Below are 17,940 nucleotides of genomic sequence, written 5' to 3' on the forward strand. Positions count from 1 at the left end.
CTGTAAGGAATGACCAGCAGGATGAATACAGAGAGGACTGGCGAGACTTACATGAACTGATGCTAAGTGAAACGAGCAGAACCAGGAGATCATTATATACCTCAACAACAATACTGTTTGAGGATATATTCTGATGGAAGTGGATCTCTTTGATAAAGAGAGTTAATTCAGATCAAAGATGGACAGAAGCAGCTACACCCAAAGAAAGAACACTGGGAAATGAATATAAACTGCTTGCATTTTTGTTTTTCTTCCCGGGTTATTTCTACCTTCTGAATTCAATTCTCCCTGTGCAACAAGAAAACTGTTCAGTTCTGCACACATATATTGTATCTAGGATATACTGTAACCTATTCAACATGCAAAGGACTGCTTGCCATTTAGGGGAGGGGGTGGAGGGAGGGAGGAGAAAAATCGGAACAGAAGTGAATGCAAGGGATAATGCTGTAAAAAAAATTACCCTGGTATGGGTTCTATCAATAAAAAGTTATTTAAAAAAAAAAAAAAGAGCATGGCTGATAATGAGATTGTTACAGAACTTCAAAATCTGGAGGAATCATTGGATTCCCTGACACATGATGAGACTGTTGCAGGCCTTCAAAACTTGCAGGAATCATTGAATTCCCTGACACATGAAGTAATGGACAATACATTGGTTTTAGACTATTTTTAGAACTTATGGATATATATAATTCCTCATGTTGATTCATCATATTGTTATATTGCAATACCTCCCATGTTGATGGATTTACATATACCTGCTTCAAGTAAAACCCTTCAGAAACCTGCTAATCTGATTTGACTACCCATTTCCCTTTGGTGTTTTCATCTCCCTTCCTGAGATATCAGGGAGGGCGTAATCACCTCCATTTTTGGTGTTTTCACTCCTTTTTCTGAGAAGTCAGGAAAGGTGTGATCACCTCCTTAATGAATGTTTGAGTCTGAGAGCTTGTGCTCTAGCCTCCAGCCATCATAAAGATGGGAGATGGAATGAATGAATATCTCTGGCTGAGTTTGTCCCAGTTTATATGCTCTATTACAGTTAAATCCATTCATCATACTGAGTATAAGCCAATCATTATATCACTAGGGAATAATTTTTTTATTTATATTTTCTCTTGATCTATTCTCCAGATGTCATTTTTCTTGTTTTACATTCTGTTTTATTTTTTCATTTTTTATAATGTTTTGTTATTTCTTGGTCTCTTATAGCTTCACTGGTTTTCCTTTGCCCAATTTTAATTTTCAAAGTTATTTTTGCCTTTGAGACTCTGTATCTCATTTTCTAATTGGTTAACTTTATTTTCATAATCTTGGTCTTTTGATTTTTATTTTTATTTTTTCTTCAATGTTTCTCATTTGATTTTTAAATTCTTTTCTGATAAATGTGAGGAGGCACCTCAGAGCTATTTTAATTTGCATTTTGTGCCTGATTCTTTGTGGTATCATTCAGGGTTTTCTTGGCTAAGATCCTGGAATGGTTTACCATTTCCTTCTCCAGATCGTTTTATAGATGAGGAAACTGAGGCAAATGGGGCTAAGTAACTTAATGAGGATTATACACTAGTAAATGTCAGAGCAGATTTGAATCAGGTTTTCCTGATTCTAGACTGGCACTTTATCTACTTTGCCATCTAGCTGTCTCCTCACTTCTCTCCCCCGCTTTTTTTTTGCCTAACTGAAAGCATAATAAATCCTGTTCTACACCTACATTTCAATTCTGAATGAATATTTGTTTCAAATATATTTCTTATAAATAACACATTCTTTCAAGTCCTGTTTTAAAAGTTTATTGTTTTATTATTAAAGCTTATTTTCAAAATACATGCATTGATATATTCAACATTCACTCCTGCAAAAAAACAAAATTTTTTTCCTTTCTTCTGTCCACTCCCCCCATCTATGTTAAACATATGCAATTCTATACTACTTTCATAATTATCATGCTATGCAAAAATCAGATCAAAAAGGAAAAAATGAGAAAGAAAACAAAATACAAGCAAACAACAACAAAAACAAAATATTATGTTTCTGGTTCTACTCACTTCACTTTGAATTAGTTCATGTAAGTCTCTCCAAGCCTTTCTGAAATCATCCTGCTGATAGTTTCTTTTCTTTTCTTTTTAAATTAAAGCTTTTTATTTACAAAACACATGCATGGATAATTTTTCAAACATTGACCCTTGCAAAACCTTGTGTTGTAAATTTTCCCTTCTTTCCCATCCCCTCCTCTAGATGGCAGGTAATCCAATACGTGTTTTAATATGTTAAAATATATGTTAAATCAAATATATGTGTACATATTTATACAGTTATCTTGCTGCATAAGAAAAATCAGCTCAAGAAGAAAAAAAAAAAGAAAACAAAATGCAAGCAAACAACAGAGTGAGAATGCTATGTTGTGGTCCACACTCAGTTCCCATAGAATTCTCTCTGGGTATAGATGGCTCTCTTTATCACAAAATCATTGGAATTGATCTGAATCATTTCATTGTTGGAAAGAGCCACGTACATCAGAATTGATCATCTTATAATCTTCTTGCCATGTACAATGATCTCCTGATTCTGCTCATTTCACTTACCATCAGTTCATGCAAGTCTCTCCAGGCCTCTCTGAAATCAACCTGCTGATAGTTTATTATAGAACAATACTTCATAATATTCATATACCATAACCTATTCAGCCATTCTCCAATTAATGGGCATCCATTCAGTTTCCAGTTTCTTGCCATTACAAAAAGGGCTGCCACAAACATTTTTGCACATGTGGGCCCCTTTTTCCCTCCTTTAAGATCTCTTTGGGATATAGGTCCAGTAGAAACACTGCTGGATCAAAGTGTCTGCATAGTTTGATAGACCTTTGGATATTGCTCCAAATTGCTCTCCAGAATGGTTGATCAGTTCACAATTCCACTAACAATGTATCAGTGTCCCAGTTTTCCTACATCCCCTTCAACATTTGTCTGTCTTTTCCTGTCACTTAGCCAGTCTGAAAGGTGTACAGCGATACCTCGGAGTTGTCTTAATATGCATTTCTCTGATCAATAGTGATTTAGAGCACCTTTTCATATGACTAGAAATGGTTTCAATTTCTTCATCTGAAAATTGTCTGTTCTTATCCTTGGATCATTTATTAATTGGAGAATAGTTCTTTCAAGTATCATTTTACTATCTTTCTTCATTTTATGGATGAGTTCATCCCATTTGTGTTATGGTTATTATTGTAAGTTACAGATCATAACCTCTATTATTATCTCTCATTATTAATGATTTAGAAATCATCAAATTATTTGAATCAAAGTGAAATCAAGATTGCATAAAAGTACCAGAAAACCCCCCAGGTTTTGCTGAGAAGCAATATTAAAATAAGCCTCTAAAATGGATTCTGGAGCAACAGAACCTACAAAAAGACAGTGGAACAATTTTTCAGCTTAAGATAGGGGTTCTCAAACTTTTAAAATAGGGGGCTAGTTCACTGTACCTGACTGTTGGAGGGTCGGACTATACTAAAAACAAAAACTTTGTTTTGTGGGCCTTTAAATAAAGAAACTTCATAGCCCTGGGTGAGAGGGACAATCATCCTCAGCTGCCGCATCTGGCTCGAGGGCCGTAGTTTGAGGACCTCTGAATTAGGACATTAGGAAAGGGCTTTCTCATTTGGGTAAAAGAGTATAGCAGCCCAATACAGACATGCTCCTGGCCATAGCACAGATCAATAATCAAGGCTTCTCAGTCATTGCTCAGGAGGCTGAGAATAGTATGCCAGCTGTGAGGTGCAAAAGCCAGTACAGAAGGCAAATTGCCAGCCATCAAACTCCAGCAGAACCACCATGACTATACTGAGCCAACTTCTTGTTTTGGGAGACTAGGGGTCTGGTTGCTGATTGTTTTCCCAACCTAGGGCCTCAGATGTTAGTGGTTTGTCCACTGTGCCACGTGGCTCAGTATACTCTCTATACCATGAGCAGAGATCAACTTTAAAAAAATGAGGAAAAAAATAAAAAGTATCCTAATCATGGAAAGCTACTATGGCAACAGGGAAGATCAAAAAAATACAAACTCAGAAAAGAACAGCACTGTCAAAATGTCTACATGTGAAGCCTCAAAGGAAAATAAGAATTACTCTCAAGCCCAGAAAGTCCTCTTAGAAAAACTTACAAAATATTTTAAAAATCATGTGAGGCAGAAGAAAAACTGGGCAAAGAAATGAGAGTTATATGGGAGAATTATGGGAAAAAAAAACAGCTTGGAAAAGGAAGCATAAAAATTAACTAAAAACAACTCCTTAAAAAAATAGAATTTATATTTAGTTATTTTTTCTTGGAGAGAGCATTAAGACACTCATTTGGGTATAGAAATTTATCTTACCCTCTATGGAAGCAGGAGAGGAAAGGGGAAAAGAAAGGAAGGTGGGGGTAGATAGGTGTAATGGGCCAGAACTCTGTACTTGGAACAAAGATTCTTACAAGGTGCTAATTCAGTGGAATTGATAAGACAATGGTTATCTACTTTAGTATGGTAATTAATAATTCTCTAGTTCAGTATGATTGAATTAATCTTACAACAAATAATGATTCCCTAGTGATATAATGATTGGCTTATACTCAGTATGATGAATGGATTTAACTGTAATAGAACATATAAACTGGGACAAACTCAGCCAGAGACATTCATTCCATCTCCCTCCTTTGTGGTGGTGGCCCAAGCTCTTGGACTGAGAAAGACTTCAAGACAGAAAATGTGCTGGTGGTCTTCCTACTTCCCCCACAGAAACCAAGACACATTCCAGAGGACTTTAACAAAGCTGGTCTGTGACCCCCCAGGCAAGGAAACTAGACTGTGAAGGAGATAATAAAGAATTTGGACTTTATCCCTGGCTATTCTCATGGTGATTACTCTGCTGAAAAGAAGCCTGCCCCAAAGACCTGCAGGAACACTACAAGAAGGGAGAGCAGGAAAGGAAAGGAAAAAAAAAAGGAGGAAGTTGATAAAAGGAAGGGCAGATTGCGGGAGGTAGAAATCAGAAGTAAAACAATGGTGAAGAGAGACAGGGTGAAAAGAGAGAGCAAAGTATAGATGGGAAAAATAGGATGGCTGGAAATTCACAGTAAGCAATCATAACTTGAACATAAATGGGATGAACTCTCCCATAAAATGGAAGATAGTAGAGTGGATTAAAAACTAGAATTCTACAATATGTTCTTACAAGAAATGCATCTGAAACAAAGAGATACATACAGAGGGAAATATATATATTATACTTCAGCTGAAGTAAAAAAAGCAGAAATAGTAATCCTGATTTCAAACAAAGCAAAAGCAAATAGGTCTAATTAAAACAGATAAAGAAGGTAACTACATCTTGCTAAGAGGTGCCATAGATAATGAAATAATAACACTAAACATATATGCATGAAGTGGCATAACATTAAAATTCTTAGAGAAGTTAGTGAGTAGTAAAGTAATAACAGGAGAAAATAGACAGCGAATGTCTACTAGTGGGGGGACCTCAACCTTCCCCTCAGAACTAGATAACTTCAGAAGTTAACAACGTAAATAGAATTTTAGAAAAGTTAGATATAACATAACTCTTTTTAAAAAAAATTATAGCCTTTAATTTACAAGAAATATGCATAGGTAATTTTTCAGCATTGACAGTTGCAAATCCTTTTGTCCCAACTTTTTCCTTTCTTTCCCCTATCCCTTCCCCCAGATGGCAGGTTGACCAATACATGTTAAATACGTTAAAGACAATATATGTATACATGTCCAAACAGTTATTTTGCTGTACAAAGAGAGTCGGACTTTGAAATAATGTACAATTAGCCTGTGAAGGAAATAAAAAATGCAGACGGACAAAAATAAGAGGGATTGGAAATTCTATGTAGTGGTTCATAGTCATCTCCCAGAGTACTTTCCCTGGGTATAGCTGGTTCAGTTCATTACTGCTCTATTGGAACTGGTTCATCTCATTGTTGAAGAGGGCCATATCCATCAGAATTGATCATCATATAGTATTGTTCTATAACAACTCTTTAAGAAAATTGAATGGGGATAGAAATATGCCCTTTTCTCAGGAGTACATGGCATCTACACCAAAACTGATCATGAATTAGGGCATAAAACCTCACAATCAAATGCAGAAATACAATAATATTAAATGCATCCTTTTCATATCATGATGCAATAAAATTACATATAATAAAGGATCATGAAAAGCTGATACTAAAAATTGGAAATTGAATAATCTAATACTAAAAAAAAATGAATGGATCAAACAAGAAATCATAGAAATAATGATGTAATATACCAAAACTTATAAGATGTAGCCAAAGCAGTTTTCAGGGGAACTTTTCTCTTTCTAAATGCTTACGTGAATAAAATAGAGAAAGAGTAAATCAATGAATTGGGCATGCAACTAAAAAAGTTAGAAAAAGAACAAAATAAAAAAATCCCTAACTAAACAAATTAGAAATCCTGAAAATCAAAGATTAATAAAATTGAAAGTGAGAAAACTATTGAACTAATAAAACTAAGAGCTGGTTTTATAAAAAACAAATTACCACTATCAAAAATGAAAAAAGTGAATTTATCACCAAATAAAGAGGAAATTAAAGCAATAATTTGAAGCTATTTTCCTCAACTGCATGTCCAAAAAACCTGACAATCTAAATGAAATAGATGAATATTTACAAAAATATAAGTTGCCCACATTAACAGAAGAGGAAATAAAATCTTAACAGATCTAAACAATTGGAAAAATATCAATTGCTCATGAGTAAAGCTTATATAAGAAAAATGATTTTACCTAAATTTTCATTCAGTGCTATACCAAACTATTAAAAAATTATGTGACAGACATGGAAATTTTTTTTTTTTTGCTGTGGCAATTGGGGTTAAATGATTTGTCCAGGTCACACAGCTAGGAAGTGTTAAGTGTCTGAGGCTACATTTGAACTCAGGTCCTTCTAACTTCTGGGCTGGTGCTCTATCCACTGCACCACTTACTGCCCGTAGAAACATTTTTAACAAAATTCATCTGAAGAACAAATCAAGAATAGCAAGGGAATTAATGAAGAAAAAATGCAAAGGAAAGTGGCACCAGACCTAAAATTATGTTTATAAAACAGCAATCATCAAAACCATTTGGATATTGGCTAAGAAAGAGTGGTAGATCAGTGAAATAGGTTAGGTATACAAGACACAGCAATAAATGACTATAGTAATCTACTGTTTGATAAATCCAAAGATTTCAGCTTTTGGGATAAGAACTCACTGACAAAAACTAATGGGAAAATTAGAAAATATGTCAGAAACTAGGCACAGACCAACATCTCACAACACTATACTAAGTTTAAAAAGGATACATGAAGTAGACATAAAGGATGATACCATAAGCCAATTAGGGAGAACAAGGGAAAGTTTATCAGATCTTTGGAGAAATGAAAGATTTATGACAGAAATAAAGAACATTGTGAAATGCAAAAGGGATTTTGATTACATAAAATTAAAAAAAATTTTTTGCACAAGTAAAACCAATGCAACCAAGATTAGAGATGAGAAACAATTGTTATTGCCAATGTTTCTGATAAAAGCTTCATTTCTCAAATATATAGAAAACAGAGTCAAATTTGTAAGAGTACAAGTCATTTCCTAATTAACAAATGGTCAAAGGATATGAACAGTTTTCAGATGAAGAAATTAAAGCCATTTCTAATCATATGAAAAGTGCTCTAAATTACTGATTGGGAAATGCAAAACTAAAATATTGAAGTATCACACCTCACAACTATCAAATTAGCTAATATAACGGAAAAAGAAAATATTAGAGGGGGTGTGGGAAAACTTGGACACTAATGCATTGCTGGTAGAATTGTGGAGTGATCCAACCATTCTGGAGAGCAATTTTGAACTATTTCCAAAGGACTTTAAAACTGTGCATATGCTTTGATCTAACAGTGTCACTATTGGATTTGTATCCCAGAGATCATAAAAAAGGGGAAAGGACTCACATGTATAAATGTGTGTGTAGCAAATCTTTCTGTGGTGGCAAAGAAATGGAAACTAAGAGGATGTCCATCATTTGGGGGATGGCTAAATAAGTTATGTTATATGAATATGAAGGAATTTTGTTGTTCTATAAGAAATGATGAACAGGCTGACTTCAGAAAAGCTTGGCAAGACTCATATGAACTGTTGCTGAGTGAAGTGAAGAGAACCAGGAGAACATTATACACAGTAACAAGATTCTGTAATGATCAGCTATGATAGACTTGGCTCTTCTCAGCAATATAATTCTGAAAGAATCATGACAGAAAATGTTATTCACAACCATACAAAGAACAAAAAATGAAGCACACTATTTTCACTTTAGTTTTTCTTTCTTCTAGTTATGCTATTCACAACCATACAAAGAACAAAAAATGAAGCACACTATTTTCACTTTAGTTTTTCTTTCTTCTAGTTTTCACCTTTTATTCTGATTCTTTTTTCTTAACATAACATAATGTAAAAATATGCTTAATATGATTATATCTGCATAACCTAAAACTTTTTGATTCTCAAATGATTCAAGACACTTCATTTTGGACCCAATTTTTCTTTTTTTTTTTAAAAAAAATCCTAGATTAAAAATTCATTCAATACTATTTTCTTGTTATTTAATTATCATCGCAACAACATTGTTGTCTATTGTTTTTATGGGCCAATTTATAATATTTCAGTTTAGTTATGGGTTAAACAAATGTTTATGTATTACCCCGTACATTTATCCTCCATAATTCTGTTTCTCTGTGGGGAAATTTGCAAAATGAATTTGTAATTTACACAGATAAACTTGAAAAATATAAATTATATGTAACTCATAAAAGAGGTAGTCTTTATGATGCAACCACCACAATTTAAACTCTTGCCTAGATTATTGCAACAAACTATTGCAATTCGTCTCCCTACAAGTCTTTTGCAACTTCATTCCATCATCTGTCAAAGTGACTCTTGAAGATCTAAAGGATCTTCATGGAAGGGTTGCAATCTACATCAGTGGATTAAGTGCTCACACCAAAAAAATCACAAATTGCAGGGAAGATCATATTATATATAAATGAAATTTACATGAGATTTTAGAATTTGTTGTAAAACTCTTAGATTTTAAAATTAAGGACAAGATGGTAACTACCTGAGACTTCTTTCCCCACCTGTCAGAAACACACACAAAAAACCTGATACTCATTTTTTATGTTACATATTTCACAATGAATCCCGTGTACAATATATAAAAAAAGAAAAAAAAATTAAAATTAACCAAACACATCAGCCAAGATTGATATATTAGAGTTCATATTCATTTTCCTTTCCTCTGCAAAGAAAAAGGGATGCATTTTTCATATCTGTTCTTTGGGACATTAACTTGGTCCCAATAGTTTCACAATTCAATTGTTTTGTTATTGTAGTCCTTTATGGTTACTGTTTTTAAACATTGTGTATATTGGTTATATCTATTTTGCTTTGCATCAATTTATAAGTTTACCCATGTTCCTTAGGAACACTTTTTTTTTTTTACACAATGCAGTAATGTTATATATCACAATATACCATAACTTGTTAAGTCATTTCCCAATTGTTGGGCATCTGCTCTGTTTCTAGCTCTTGGCTGCTACAAAAAGTGCTACTATAAATATTTTGTTGAACATAGTATCTTCCTTTTTCATAATTTACTTCCAAAATCTCTTTCCCTTTAAATAGCAAACCCTCAAATTGTTCAAAATTGCTAGTTGCCTTAAAAAAACTCAATACCTCTCTTCATAGGTTTATGCAGGGTTACTCAAAAGTCTTAGTGCATTTTGAAGCTTTAATACTTTAGAAGGTTTTATACTGTATTACTGCTCAAATTATTTATACTGTATGCTGTTCAAAGAACTAAGAGGTTCTTCTTTTGTGATTAACAAAAAGGATGCCCTTTCTGAAACTTGCTTGGGAGCCTGAGAGTCCAGGCTAAATTCTTTCCCACAGTTCTGCTTAGTTTCAGCTTCTGTTCTGATTGCTCTCTGTCTTTCTCATCTGAGTAGGGAAGAAGTCCACTTTTGTCTGAAGCTCCCAGGCCAGTACTGTCATATCGTCCACACCAATGTCAGGACCCATCTGTTGGGAAATGCCATCCTGAACCTAAAAGTCAAACCTGAAATTTAGACTGTTATAGCCAGCATCCAAGCTTTATAGGCACATTGTTGTGAGGATGTCTCACAACTGAACTATCAAATGGAAAAGCACAGTATCTGTTATGGTAAGCAACTCAGCCTAGCAGAAGAAAGAAAAATAAAGACAGAGAGACAGAGGACATAGAGCATTTACTAAGCACTTATTTTCAAGATACTAGGCTAAGCAACAAAGATATAAATGCAAGCAAATAGAGGTGAACAAGACAGCCTCTCCAAGGAATTTACTTTTTAGGAGAATGGTGAGCAGAAGGGAGTTGTAGAGAGATAGAATTGCTTTGATTTATTGCACCTAGATCAAGAAGGGAAAAAGGAATGCTAACAAGGAGACAGTAAATGGCAAGTTAGGGATAGCTGGATGGAATGTATAGCACGATCTGAGACAACCAAATATAACTGACATAGCTGATGTTTGTACTCTCACCAATCAAGGTAACTCAGTCCCAGGGCAGGAGTTCTGAAATTAAGTGAGTCAAGTCCTCCAGGGATATGGGATATAGAGCAGTATAGAAGATCCATTAGGACACTATTCCAATATTATAACAGCTGGTGATAGAGGGGTCTATATTAGTGGAAATGAGAAGGGATCGAATATATAAAAACTCTAGATGAAGACTCAGAGACCTAATTAATCTACAAACTGGATAATCAATCCATAAAAAATGTTATTTTTATGTGGATTATTCAATATCCCATTTGGTGCATAGATTGCAAAGTACTGAAGTCTAGCCAGCAGGGGGAGTTCAGACCTCATATCCTGACTAAAAGCAACCAGCCCTGTTAGTTGTATAGGATGGAGTCAAAAAACCATAATGCTGTCTATGAACAACCAATTTAAATCAAGAGAACCTCAAATTCCATTATACTTAATGGGCCAAGCTTATGAAAAATAGGTTAAATTCATATTCCATAAAACTCATGTTCTCTTTTCCTTTCTCCCAGCTTTTTCCAGACTAACCTTACATATATCTTTATGTGCTGGGATTCCTATGTGACATAATTTAAGGAATGCAAAGGTCCATCCTTCAATGTATTCATGATATCTGAAATGTAATCATTCATGATTTTGGATTAAGGGGTTGTTCTATTAAAACGTAATCAAATAAGATAGTGTAAAAGGTTTTGAAAACCTTGATGCCATGTAACATATAAATTCTTTATATGGAATCAGATCTTATCCAAATGACATCTTAGTAAAAAGTTTGGTATGGAGCAAGATTATAGAAGTACGTACATATAGAGATGGCACAGGGAATGGTGATGGTGCACAGGAGACAGGAACTCTCAAAAGATTAACTTCTTTAATTATATCTAAGGTTTATTTTTCTTCTCTTGCTCCATCACTTTTGGCTTCTCTTTTCCTGCCTACCTATGCTTCCCTTTTCCATTCTTGATAGCCACATATATTTCATTTTAGAATATTCCTTCACCTAACTACTCAGTGATAACTGTGACCTTCCTCAGGAAGTTTACATGCAATCCCCTCTCCTCTGCTAATAACCTACCCTATCTGGTTTTCAGCTGTCTTTTGTGTTACTGTGCCTCTTTTACTCAATATTCTGCCTTCTCTCTTATGTTACAGAACAAGTAACTCTTGATTAGACTGAACAAAAAGGAGCTCATACAACTTGATAGCCATGAATGAAAGAACATGAAATAAAGCTTTTGACCATCATTCCTAGGATTTTACTTTCCTCCTCAATTTGCCCTTTGGGCAGACTTTTTCTTTCCTTCCACAACCCTTGTTTCCTTTAGTAACCTGTGGCCCAATTTCAATTTCATATCATATTACTTAAATCCTAGTCAGCTGAGCTTTTCCCTTTAAGCTACTTTCTCACGCTGTGATAAGTCAGTAAGGTGGCTGGCACCTTGTCTATTCATTCTTCATTAGTGACATAGATCCAGGCAGTCTATCTCCTCTTTTGGTATTGACTTTGGAGCTCTCAGACAAGATTCTAGGGAATAATGCAGGAACAATCAAATGTGAGACATTAACCCCTGGAACATTTAAGAGAGGTAGTTCAACCTGTTACACGTATTTTAAGAAGGCAAGTAATTTTACACATATGGTGTTTAACATCTGAAGGATGGAAGAATCATTACCTATTTCCCCATGAGGACAATCTTATTTCCATTCCCCTGCCAAACTTACAGACTTAATACCATTTCCTCAAAAGCTTAACACTATGACTGAAAATATATTCTTAATAGTCACAATGACATTTACCAAGTCCAGTGGAAATTCTTCAGTTCTCATTTTTCTGATAGCACTAACTTTACCCAAATCATATGGGAATATTTGAATTTAATCATTTAATAATTAAATGCTGAACACAATTTACAAATCTCTCCAAATTAGGATACTTGTTCCCTAAAATTTTAATTCTTCAAGATGATAGATTTCACAAATTTCATAGTGTCAATTTAATGCAATAATAAATTTAGTTTATTCCACTAATAAGTTAAATCACCCATAATTTAAACTAACATAAAACACTCATTATAAGCCACTCCAAAAACAGAGCACAAAGTATCAAAATATTCTGTAACGAATGAAGAATAGACACACTCAGTTTTGTTTTAGATTCATTTCTTCAGCAGGCCAGTCTGTAAAGTTTTTTGTAGCCTAGTTATGTTGGCATCCAATGCTGCAAGATCATTTCTGAAATCCTGTTCATCACGTGAAGTGAATGAAGAGAGGGAAGACACACTCCAGTCAGACATTCTTGACATCAGATCAGAATTTAAAAAGCTGTAGTCACAGAGAGTATTGTTTTTCATCATAGAAGTGGCAGTTTGACATGCCAAAGTATGACGATGAACTGAAGACTTGTCCATAAAGTCATTAGGGATCTTACTGATTACCTCCTTTATTTTCATTAGGAGTTGCTCATCTTCCACATTAACTGCCCTTATCTTTTCAGATGCAACTTCTGTTTCCCTCTTCAGAGAAGATGTATTTGGGAACTTTTCAAAATTAGCCTTTGCATCTTCTGAGGACACAAATAAAGAAGTTGGCTTAAGAAGCTCATTTTGTTTTTCAGAACCAGGAATTCCATTGTTGCCAGATAATTTAGAGACATTATTCTGTGGCAACGGACTTTTTCTTTCAGGGGTAGATTTCTTTTTAGAAGAGCTTATAGCAAATGGGAGGTAAATTGTCTCATCATTTAGTCTGGATTCATCATCTATTAATGTGTCTGTCTCACTCTCTACTTCTGAAAGTATCTTTGAATGATAAGGAGAAGTCTCAAGGTCTAATTCATTAGGTGAACCTGGGGATTTGTGTTTACAGTCAGGATTTAGGAAATTTTCATAGGACACATCTGGCACTCCCCCATTTCGATCTTCTTTTAAAAATGGTGACTCTGAGCGAGTGAAAATTTGGTCGTTTTCTAACTTTTTAAGGTAACCCATGGAAAACTGAGGTAGAGACTGTTTACGCTGTAGATGTTTTTCATGAATGTCTAGAAGGGATCTGGTAAATATTTTCTCAGGCTTATAGAGAACATGGTCCATACTGAGGTCTGTGAGGAGTTGTGCCATATTGTTCTGCAAAGTTCTGTTGGAAGAAATGTGGTATATGAAGTTATTTTTCCTAGTCAATGTATATTTTTCCTCCAATAATAGCTCACTTCCACTTTGATTAAAATGTCACAGATGGTTTAGGTTTAATCTGGACCACATGGAATAATTTGGCCCAGATACTTCAACTTACCTGCAGAGCTTAAAAAATATTAAGGAAAGCAGTGATTTTCTAGAATGTTTTCAATCTTGCAGGAGAAAGCAAATGACTTTATGACAATACAACTTCAATTGTAATATTTTCATGTAAGAAGAGATTCACCAAAATAATCTCTTGTAAAATGTAAATTCATTGAAATATATATCTATCTATTTAGAGCTGGAAGGACTCAGACATCATACACAGTTCAATTTTCTCCTTTTATAGATGAGGAAACAGAAGCACAAAATGGGATTTGAACTCAGGTCCAAATTTGGCCTAGATTGTAATTGCAAACTAGGCTAAAATACAGGAAGTAGGAGGCATAATTTAGGCAGGGATTGAGCTAGAAGATCCAAAGGTGGTTTTCATTTCTAAGATGCTACTGTTTTTTCATGGCATCTCAAACAGAAAGTTATTTCCTTCCATTAGAAATATATATACAAAATATATTACTCTCTAGTGATTATTATTAGAACATCCTAACTTTTAGGGCTTATATGAAGATGAATCTGGTTTTAAGAAACAGATTCTTAGAAAAGTATTTTGTAAATCAATCTTATTTAAATTTCCACTTGGTTTACATTATAATTTTATAAATTTTTTTCTTTATTTCTGATTAATTTTTAAGTAGTAAGAGCAACTTTTTTGCTCTCCTAACCTCAAATGGTTAATAAAATAATGTAAATAAATTGAAAGCATATCTTTAAAGAATCTTCCACACAAGGTTGGGGGTTTTCTACTGTCACTATGTTTACTCAAAACATTTTATGTTATATTAATATTATATAATATATTTCCTACTAGTCATCAAGCACCAGGAAATTATAATTTTACAAACTTAAGTTTAAGGAAAAGAGCAGGGCACAACCCTATCATCAAAAATAATTTGTGGATATGTAACTTAATGGATAGTAAAGCTCCTAATGTGCAAAGTATTAATAATTACGCTAAAATTAAGTCAAAAAGTCTATTTAAAAAGTCTTTAATTCCAATGAAGATATTATTCCTATTTTTTCAAAATATTATGTAAAAAGTCATAAATTTTTAAGTTTAAAACAACAAAATGGTGGTAGTCTAGGGGGAGAAAAGCTATTTCCTTAATAAGCCAATTGATATTTTTCTTCCAGACTACTTATTAGAAGTTATTATTACAATGTAACTATGGACCACCAGGTACAGTTCATATACTTTCTCTTATTGATGCCCATTTCTTACTCATTTTGGGATAATTTGTGGATAAGCCACAAATTAAATTAAAATTTAAAAAGAGTGATCATGATAACTGCAATCATTTAAAAGTTTATGCAGCATTAAGAGTGAATGAAATAATTTAAAGCTTGTGACATTTGTCAATACTCACCTATTAGTTTCAGACAAAAAGGTGAAGGATATTCACAAAAAACATTTGGAGTTATTATCTATAGGTTAGGACAGTTCTGACCACAGGGGTGGATAAGGGCCAAGAAACTGAAGGGGGGGGGGTGCTTGGACATTTATTTGAGGTTGTTTTGTTTATTTTCAGTGCCTCTTAGTTTCTAAGTAAAACAAAAACAAACCCAAAAAACCCAAATCAATCCTGACCACCACTGTTTTTAAAAACCAGGGGCCAGTTTCAGGAAACAAACTTTAAAAAAAACAAAACTATTTGTAGACTCAAAGGCTGTTACCAAAAATGACACCATGAAGTCATTGACACCTTTGGGATTAGCATGAGTTTAAACCTAGTATGCCTAAATCTAGACTCAAAAACAAGAAAACCTCTCTGACCCCCCAAAATGTTAAAAACTGTGTGCATAGTATAATTGGTAATTATTTGTGGAAATATGCCAAATCCTATGGGTACTTGTGCCTAAGCAAATCTGCAAGTCTCCTAGTCATTAAAAAGTTCATTTTAATCAAATTAACGTTACCTAGGAACCATGCTGTAGATGTCTTGAAAAGCAAAGAACAAAAGATTATTAAATACTGGGGAAGGTTAATAAGACAAGCTCTGGAATCTCCTTTTGAAGAAGTATTTTTAAAAACCCAAGAAAAATATTCTCCCAATTGAGATATCTTAAAGTTCTAAAAGTTGACTACAGCTGGGGATGGAGTGAGAAAAGAGAGGATGTGTCACCCCATGTCATGGATGAGATTGTCATGGTAGTTCTAGTGAAAAGAAAAGTCATTAAGTAGGAATTAAAAACAAGGCTGTCATTAAAGACTTTTACTAGTTATCATTATAGGAAAGGAAATTTCTCAGGAATGAACAGGCAGAGTAAGTATTCCTTATAGTAAGGATTCCTCAACAACAGATCAAGGAAATCTCACTCCTTTTCTTGATGACAATACATAAAAAAGTACAAAGCAAATAATATCAGAAGCAGTAACTTTGGATAGTCTATAAGCAGTAGAAGGAGAAGAAAATAAAACCCACTGAATTGAATGACAGAAAGATGCTGGGGACAGTTTTAAGATATGCTGTAGGTATCAAAGTGTCAGGCTTCGAGATTCTTTTAACTCTTAACTTTTGATAAGATAATTAAACAGACATGACAACTACTATGTTATTATAATGGGAGTGAAGATTACCTGGTTAGTTCTTTTAGACGGGTGATTTCAGCTTCACGCTGGTTTAATGTTACATCCAAGATTTTATTTTCTTTCCTAGATGTTTCTAGCTTAAACTGGTAGGTCTTCACATTGGCCAAGGCTTCCTCCAATTCTAAAATGTAAAAGCATTTTAGTTTTTATTTTAACAGAAATATGATCATTAACTACAGTTCAAATACACACCAATTTTAATCTTTGCAATCTCCATCTCAAAGTGCTTTTTATTTTCAAATAGTTTTTTATCTTTCTCTTGAAACAGCTTGACATACTTCTTATACTCTTCTCTCTGGTTTTCAACCACCTTTAAGAGTTTGTCATTCTTGCTCTTCAGTAACTTCTGATTCCTCAATGATTCCTTCAATTGGGTTTGCAGGGACATATTGAGTGACTGTGTAGAAATTACTGTTAAGATAAAGAGATCAAAATTTGCTTCTAAAGCTTGAAGTTACACATACATACAGGCAGAGATTCAAAAGAAAAAATAAGTAAAATGTAAAATTTTCATCCTGCTAACTTTATACTCTGTAAATTCCACATATAATGAAAAACATCAGAAAAAAAATCAGGTGTTTTTTCTATTACCAGTGAATATTTAATACATTTAAAAAGTGATGTTTTATTTTCTTAACTAAAAAGTAATAAATTGAAGGGGGAGGCTATTTTTGGTTAAAGGAAAACTCCTATGTCCTTATTCTTCCATTTGATAACTTTTTTTTTGATATCAAATTCAGTTAGTTCTGAAAACATTACTCTCACACACCAACTTGTTCATTTTTCCTCATAACAAAGATTAAAACAAAAATAAACCTAACAACTCTGTAAACTAATACCATCGAGGTCTAACATTATTATGGTTGTTTGTGGCTATTTTCCTGGTATGGTTTACTTTTTCTTATCACATAAAAAATATTTTGCTATATTCTTGTACCACAATTTGTTTAGCTATTCTTCAATCACTAGGTATCTGCTTTGTTTCCGATCATTATTGCAAAAAAAGCTAATTTAAAAAAAGGATTCTTTGCCCCTTTCCCCCCAAAAAAAAGGAATACTGAAAAAAAGTATATTGAAGACTTGTTTTAACTCCACAGCCTTTCTACATATATTCCCATATTCCATTGAGGCTTCTCTTGTAACAAAGAAAAACAATTAAGTAAAAGCAATTAATAACAGTATGACAGCAAAGGTCACTGTACTCCTCCATCCCTTCACCAAAAAAGAAGTGACTTTCTTTAAAAATTTTCTTTATTATAAACATGACAAACCTCAACAAACAAAACAAGGTTGTTGATTCCTTTTTGTTTTCTTTTTTTTTTAATTAAAGCTGTTTATTTTCAAAACATATGAAGATAATTTTCAACATTCACCTTTATTATAAACATGACAAACCTCAATGAATGACAAACATTTCTGTAT

General features: G+C 33.7%; 1 protein-coding gene across 3 annotated transcripts in view; it reads right to left on the reverse strand.

Annotated features, from left to right (window-relative positions):
• Window positions 1-12,631: 12,631 nt before the first annotated feature.
• CCDC14 (coiled-coil domain containing 14) overlaps window positions 12,632-17,940 on the reverse strand; it is a 40,737-nt gene continuing 35,428 nt past the window's right edge. For all 3 annotated transcript variants that reach the window (XM_051985439.1, XM_051985438.1, XM_051985440.1), the window contains 3 exons: window positions 16,711-16,929; window positions 16,507-16,639; window positions 12,632-13,770 (listed from right to left, as the gene is read on the reverse strand). In XM_051985439.1, the coding sequence (XP_051841399.1) occupies window positions 12,795-13,770; window positions 16,507-16,639; window positions 16,711-16,929 (1,328 nt within the window). In that variant the 3' untranslated portion in view covers window positions 12,632-12,794. The remainder of the gene's footprint in view (window positions 13,771-16,506; window positions 16,640-16,710; window positions 16,930-17,940) is intronic.

This window comes from Antechinus flavipes, chromosome 3 (assembly GCF_016432865.1).
Source record: "Antechinus flavipes isolate AdamAnt ecotype Samford, QLD, Australia chromosome 3, AdamAnt_v2, whole genome shotgun sequence".
Classification (NCBI taxonomy): Eukaryota; Metazoa; Chordata; class Mammalia; order Dasyuromorphia; family Dasyuridae; genus Antechinus; species Antechinus flavipes.